The sequence below is a fragment of the Cydia fagiglandana genome, chromosome 24 (assembly GCF_963556715.1).
Source record: "Cydia fagiglandana chromosome 24, ilCydFagi1.1, whole genome shotgun sequence".
Classification (NCBI taxonomy): Eukaryota; Metazoa; Arthropoda; class Insecta; order Lepidoptera; family Tortricidae; genus Cydia; species Cydia fagiglandana.
The window spans coordinates 4,509,942-4,516,959 of NC_085955.1; the positions used below are offsets into that span (position 1 = coordinate 4,509,942).

A 7,018-nucleotide genomic window follows, 5' to 3' on the forward strand; every position below is an offset into this window, starting at 1 on the left:
AAAGTAACCAGACCGTGATGACAGTGATGACATTCAATTTGACACAGAATATCGGTAGTTTAGTATTCTAATTTTAGGGTGACCATGCATGTCGTAAATAAATTTATTATTTTTTTTTTTCAACACTAGTAGAAAATTAACGTTAATCTCACTAATACTGATACGAAACATTTGCTTATAATTTACATAATGCGCAGTCTTAGTCCTGCTCACGTCTCCTGAATCACCCTGTATAGTTTCCATACAATTTTTTATTGGATAAAATGTGAGGAATCGAATGGTATCCTTATTTTTGTAGTTTTTGGAAGTTGAAAAGAACTTTAATGTTGAAACTTTCAGGCGTTGTACTTTTGTATTATTTCCATATATTTTTTTAATATCCACAATATTGTGATAAATTGCTCATTTGCTATGTATTTTACTAGATTTTGTTGTAAAATTCAACATGTGTCATCATCCCTATTAATTTAGACTTATGGATCAAAAACCTAACCTTCTTGATATTTGGCAGGTAGACCATTAGGAGTATACTCGTATAGAGGAAAAAATCTGAAAACTGAAAATTATTGATAATTTTATGTAAAAAATCATATATTCATAATTATTCGATTAATTAAGTACCTAAGACTTACCAAAAACCTAACCCACTTTTAGATAACCTAGAAACTTGATATTTGGCATGAAGGTAGACTAAAAGGCGTATAAAAAAAGAAAATATTGAAAACTGAAATTTTTTGACAGTTGACCGCGCGTTAGCGAGGGTCTCGTTTTCAGCACAACTGCTTTTATGATTAACACTAGTAATTTCTTACTTTTTGTACAAAAGTAATGATTTCCCAACAAAAACATAAATGTGAAATGAGAGCCAAGTTCAATTATGCCCATGTTTTACTTCTCCAACCAACTGCATTTCTTGAATACCGCATCCTAAGGGTCCATGATTGCAAATCGATTGTAATTTTGTAAAAAAATTACTAATTGCAACAATTCTTCGACCGACGGTTTTGTCAGGAAGCTCTTCTTCCAAATCGAACGATATTTGTAACTGAAAATAAAATATATTGTAAGTGTACATTTACAATTTGTCACATCATGTACAGTCGACGTCAAAGATTTATAATAAGGTGAAAAATGTATACATATATCATAATCACCTACCTCATGGGTATCTTCTTCCTCTAATAGACTAGGAACCCGATAAGTGTCATCCACCTGTGCAATGCGTGGGTTCAAAATGTTTGAGCTGGTCGCCTCACTGTCAAAACCAAAATTAAATAAATGTATGATGTTTTACAGCACATATGGACTTTACCGCACTAGTGCGATAATGCACACACACATTACGTATGTATAGGGCTATATGTACTGTAAAACGTTGTACGATACATGTGAGAATAGGTAATACGCAACTATAATTTTCGGTGGAAGTTTGCATGGTAATATTGGTAATGTACATCATATATTTTTTTTTGTTTTATCATTCTCTTATTTTAGAAGTTAAGGGGGGGGGGGACACATTTTACCACTTTGGAGGTGTCTCTCGCGCAATAAAAAATCGGTCAACACGCTCAAGAAAAGTAAATCATTTACTATGTGTAGGGTAGTATAATATAAAATAACTATCAGTTCATTAAAAAAAAACGTAAAAGAATAACGAAAGTACGGACAATCGGTAAATCCCGGGATTTTAATTTCCGGGACTTACTCATGCAACCCTATTACATTTTATCAGTGTACATTTTTAGGGTTCCGTACCCAAAGGGTAAAAACGGGACCCTATTACTAAGACTTCGCTGTCCGTCCGTCCGTCTGTCATCAGGCTGTATCTCATGAACCGTGGTAGCTAGACAGTTGAAATTTTCACAGATGATTGAATTTCAATCGCCGCTATAACAACAAATACTAAAAACAGAATAAAATAAATAGTTATACAACAAACGTGATTTTTGCCGTTCTTTGCGTAATGGTACGGAACCCTGCGTGTGCGAGTCCAACTTGCACTTGGCCGGTTTTTTAAAAATTAAGTACCTCTTGGAGAATATCAAATAACTGATGAGGGCAATGTATCTCGTACGATATTATTGATTGGCGACATTTTATTTAGTTTTCGGCGAACATTTGCTAAGTAGGTAGTACTAATAGCCATCTAGGAAAATAAGTACAAAATATGTCCAAATAATTGAGACGATCAATTCAAAGCATAAAAAGATATAAGCATCTGCACTGATAGGAAAACAGTAGGTATCCAACTAAGGTCTTTTCGTACGCCGCCGCTGTGAGTAGGTAGGTATTTATCGCAACGCACGAAGTTACGCGCGACACAGGTACCTACATATGTGACGTTATCTATGAAAAGGGACCTTATTGTCGATGGCGCTTCCGCCATTATTAACGATGCTCTGATATAAATACCACGCCGCGCGACGCAGTGCGTCGTAAGCGCCATAGACAATAAGGTCCCTTTTCATAGATAATGCCACAATTAGAATTCATAGATAATGCCACAATTAGAATTAGAACTTACTCGTTATTTTGACTGACTTTCAACTTTGATGAAATCGGAGATTCCATTTCCATATTTTGCAGTCTGTAAATAAAGATAAATTGTAGTATATAGTGAATTGTGTTACGTCGGTAGGGCTAAAAAGCACAAGTCAAATAATTATACTCACTCGATGTAGTCTAAAGATATAGTATCATCTTCGGCTGTGAAATTATCCAATTTTCTTCTTTTCCTAGAAAGACAAAAAAGCAAAAAGTTTAGACGCATGACAAATCACGAGCTGAGGTTCAAACCCTCGATAGGTGGATGGATTGCTAGAACGCTTTATGCGTGTAATTGTGTGCGTTACATGTATTACTGTGTGCTCGTATTTATAGGAAGGCCCACTACACCGCAACCGCGTAACTACGACTCACGGACACGCACACATAGACGGCAATGTTTTCTGCTTTGCCGTGGCGCTAGTGCCGCGTGGTGTAAACGTCGCGAATCGCAATATCCTTTTAAGCTATTTGGATGATGACTTGATGACAGTGTTTAACCGGTAGATGGAGCGATTATTAAATTTTAGAATGTTTTAAGTTATATGGATTACTAATTAGTACGATCAAGTATATATTAAATTAAGTAATAATTACTTATTTCACTGTGTAATAAATATACATTTTTACTTACGTTTGTTCCATTGTTTGTTGGAATCTTCTGAGTTGTCTTTTTCGAGATGTCTTCTTTTTAATGAGTTGCTTGTTACCCATTATAGGTTTTGGTGCACACGGTATACACACAACACACACTAGCCACAACTAGCTAGCTAGCTAGGTGCTAGGACACACAACACAGAACAGTTTTTATAACTAAATCTTATATTTGTTTTGGGGACACGTAGTACAGGTACGTCTGGCACGAGCGCTCAGCCATCACTGTCTCATTTCGAAAGACGGACGGAGATAGAGCATGCAGGCCGAAGTCAATATTTTGTTACGATAGAATTAGTTGATGTTTATTTATTTTAAAAATATTGCCTCTAATTATCGTTTTTCTAAAGCTGTCAAATTATTGTTATAGTTATGATTGATTTTTCTCCTTTTTTTGTTTCATAGTGTCACATAGTAAAGAAACAAGTAAAGTTGGAGTATAAATTCGAATTGGAGGTTACTTTGGGAATAAATTGTATCGAGCGAAGTGTTATGAATCGTGTATCGAAAGCTGTGTTATGAAAGATAATATAATCAAGAATTATATATATTTTTCCCACGTCTACAAATATCAACGTTTCTTAGAAAAATAGGATAACAATTGGGGTATTTTTACATTTCTGGCTCAGGGAACGGCCTTAATTGAAAAGCGCTTTTTAAAAATCAGTAACTATTACTTATGAAAGCACAAGAATATAAATGATCGCATTAGATTCATAATTAGGGTACATCGCCAATTACTAGCCACCCCCCAATTACTGGCCACTTAATTTGATTTCTATTTATAGGTGAACAAAGTTCATTTTAGTATATAAGGTACGAAAATCCAATTATTAGCCAGTTTTCAATTACTGGCCACCTATTCCAAAAATGAATTCTATTTACAGATAAATAAAACTCATTTTCAGTATAAGGAAAATGGCCAGTAACTGAAATTTATCCACAACCCACTCGTTCAATAACTGGCCGCCTCTTACAAAAATGAGTTCTATTCACCTATACACAGAATTCATTTTAGTATAGGTGGCCAGTAATTGAAAACTGGCTAATAATTGGCGATGTACCCTATTACATATTTGCCGTAACTTATTTTTAAAATGTGTTTTTCAATTAAAAGACACATCAAGATTGTTTACCTTATTTCTAATGCTAAAAAACGAACTATAGGGCTGATTTAGACGGCGCCCGAACTCGCATGCGATTTTAGTTACATTGCGGACTGTTGGTTACGTCCAATTCAACCGAGCGATCAAAACCCGCAATGTAATGAAACTCGCATGCGAGTTCTCGCATCGTCTAAATGAGCCCTAAGTCCCGTGTTTAAAAATTATAAGTGAAAATCGTGTAAGTTTAAATGAATATGTGACGTCCCACGTGTAAAGGTACCTTATGGCGGTTGGCGCTTACGCTGTTATTAACGCCGCTCCAATATTATTGTGGCGCTATGCGACGTAAGCGCCAGCCGCCATAAGGTACCTTTTGCCGTGGAAGGTCACAAATCAGTATAAAGATGACGTATGTGATGGTAGGTGGGCGGCGTCCGGCAGCAGTACGTGCTGGCGGCGCCGGGCGGCCAGCAGGCCAACCCGCAGGTGCAGCAGGTACGTTACTTTATAACTATCACTTATACTGCAAAACGTAATTCAAGACCAAAAAAAATAAGACAATGTTGCAACTTTTTACTAGCGCGTCTTGTATTTATGTAAAAATAAGTAAATAAAAGTACTTTTTTAAATCGTAGGAGTAAAATTACTAATAAATAAATTATCTTAGCGCGATTATTTATCAAAGGAATTTACTATTTTACAAACAAATTATTGCAGTGGCAACATTGTCTTACTTTTTTTGGTCTTGAATTACGATTTTCAGTTTAACATTGTATAATTTAACGGTTTAGACTCACTTGTTTTTATTCACTCGCTCGCACGCTGAACGCTGCTCGCACTGTTAGTGCTTGAGAAAGGAGACCTAGGCTCTCCTAACATGTTGCGCGAGTGAGTAAAAACAAGTGAGTCTAAACCGTAAAATTATTCAAAGATATGTTAGTTTATAACTATCACTTATTTGTCACTATGATATTTCAAAAACTTAAAAAAATTAGAGTTTAATAGTTTTCACACATGTTTTATGAGATTGCGTGCGTGAAATATTCAAGGGTCTCCACTATGAAACCGAAAGCCGTATTTGCTTTTTATTTTCAATCAATGTATCATTTCATCAAATCAGTATGGAAACGTATTATATCGCGTATAATGAATTTATAACACATCCCGACGAAACCGTATGTATGTCAAATGTATATCGTCGCCTAATACCTATTTTAGACAAAGAGAATTTATAGTTCGTTTTTTTTAGCATTAATTAGAAAGAACGTGAAAAGAGGTAAGCGATCTCGACATGTCTTTTAATTGAAAAACGCTTTTCTTAAATCAGTAACTATTACTTATGAAAGCAGAAGAATATAAATGATCGTATTAGAATCATAATTGTTACACAACTTATTTTTAAAATGTGTTTTTCAATTAAAAGACACATCAAGATTGTTTACCTTATTTCTAATGCTAAAAAAAATGAACTATAGACTAGTAAAATATTGTCAAAGTAAATTATGTAGTCAGTACATTTACTGCCATCTTTCGACACAAATGTTTAACACTTAGAACGCCATTTGACTTTGATCCTTATTTTTTTTAATTTGTTAAATGTCAAAAAGTATCGCCATCTAGTCGAGAGTAGGCCAAAGGTATGGTGCCATCTTTTCGAGCGATGGCTCAATACCTTTGGCCTAGTAGAGTAACTTTCCTTTATTTCAAATTCTCTATGGTTTGGGGCTAGGTTGATCTGTGTAAGATTGTCCTCAAATATTTATGTGTGTGCAGGTGATCTTCTGCGGCGGCGGCGTGGCCGTCAGCGCGGCGTCGCCCGCCATCACGTCCGCGCTGCCGCTCGCTCAGGCCGTGCTCGCGCCGCACCAGTTACACCAGTAACACCACACAACACTACACTACCTTACACCACACAACTACAGAACTACACTACCTTAACCATACACTAGCAGCCGTATTCGAACTTTAAGATACGTCAAATAATAGATATTGAAAAGATTTGGAATAGATATGTCAGTGTCAAACAAGTGTCAAAAGTGACGTTTTAGTTTGAAGAAACGTCGCTATTGACACTTGTTTGACACTGACATATCTATAGTTCGTTTTTTTAGCATTAAAAAGAACTTGCAAGAAGGTAAGCGATCTTGACATGTCTTTTAATTAAAAACGCTTTTTAAAAATCAAAAACTATTACTTATGAAAGCAGAAGAATATAAATGATCGTATTAGATTCATAATTGTTACATATTTGCCGTAACTTATTTTTAAAATGTGTTTTTCAATTAAAAGACTCATCAAGATTGTTTACCTTTTTTCTAATGCTAAAAAAAACGAGGTATAATCCATATCTTTTCTAGATCTATTAACTGACGTATCTTAAAGTTCGAATTGGGCCGTAGGAATCCTCTAGACGGAGTTTAGAGCAATTATTTCATGAAACCGATGCTGCCAAAAATACAGGGGAGCGGGGGACGAGGTGAGCGAGTCCCGTGCCGTGATTGGTCCGTTCAAAGACACGGACGTCACACAAAGACACTTTGACTCGAAAATGGAGTAAAACTACCGTATATTTGTGGCAGAGGGGCGCGACTATTCTCAGTCTGGAGGATGTCTTGTCTGTGACCTTAACCTTCACAGGATACCAACATAACCTCTAGCCGCCCAGAGACCTATAAAAAGGTCTCCTGTTCCATTCTAATTTGAACTTTGTATTG

At 35.8% G+C, this 7,018-nt stretch overlaps 2 protein-coding genes across 2 annotated transcripts in view; one reads left to right on the top strand and one right to left on the bottom strand.

Moving 5' to 3' along the window:
- Positions 1 to 6,193, top strand: part of LOC134676307 (uncharacterized) — a 33,815-nt gene extending 27,622 nt beyond the window's left edge. Inside the window, exons 14-15 of the mRNA XM_063534682.1 lie at positions 4,728 to 4,799; positions 6,078 to 6,193. Of these exons, the coding sequence (XP_063390752.1) occupies positions 4,728 to 4,799; positions 6,078 to 6,185 (180 nt within the window). The 3' untranslated portion in view covers positions 6,186 to 6,193. The remainder of the gene's footprint in view (positions 1 to 4,727; positions 4,800 to 6,077) is intronic.
- Positions 628 to 3,389, bottom strand: LOC134676289 (uncharacterized). The gene is made up of 5 exons (XM_063534662.1): positions 3,179 to 3,389; positions 2,673 to 2,735; positions 2,525 to 2,587; positions 1,159 to 1,255; positions 628 to 1,045 (listed from the first exon to the last, which is right to left on the bottom strand). The coding sequence occupies exons 1-5, from the start codon at positions 3,256 to 3,258 to the stop codon at positions 872 to 874; spliced, it is 477 nt and encodes a 158-aa protein (XP_063390732.1). The 5' UTR covers positions 3,259 to 3,389; the 3' UTR covers positions 628 to 871.
- Positions 6,194 to 7,018: the final 825 nt, after the last annotated feature.

Bases quoted from the DNA above. Each gene is read 5' to 3' on its own strand.
- LOC134676289 (XM_063534662.1), bottom strand. From the start codon at position 3,258: ATGGGTAACAAGCAACTCATTAAAAAGAAGACATCTCGAAAAAGACAA. The intron at 2,736-3,178 runs GTAAGTAAAAAT...TTGTCTTTCTAG, and splicing joins CAACAAACAATGGAACAAAC to GAAAAGAAGAAAATTGGATA. The intron at 1,046-1,158 runs GTAGGTGATTAT...TTTTATTTTCAG, and splicing joins AGGAAGAAGATACCCATGAG to TTACAAATATCGTTCGATTT.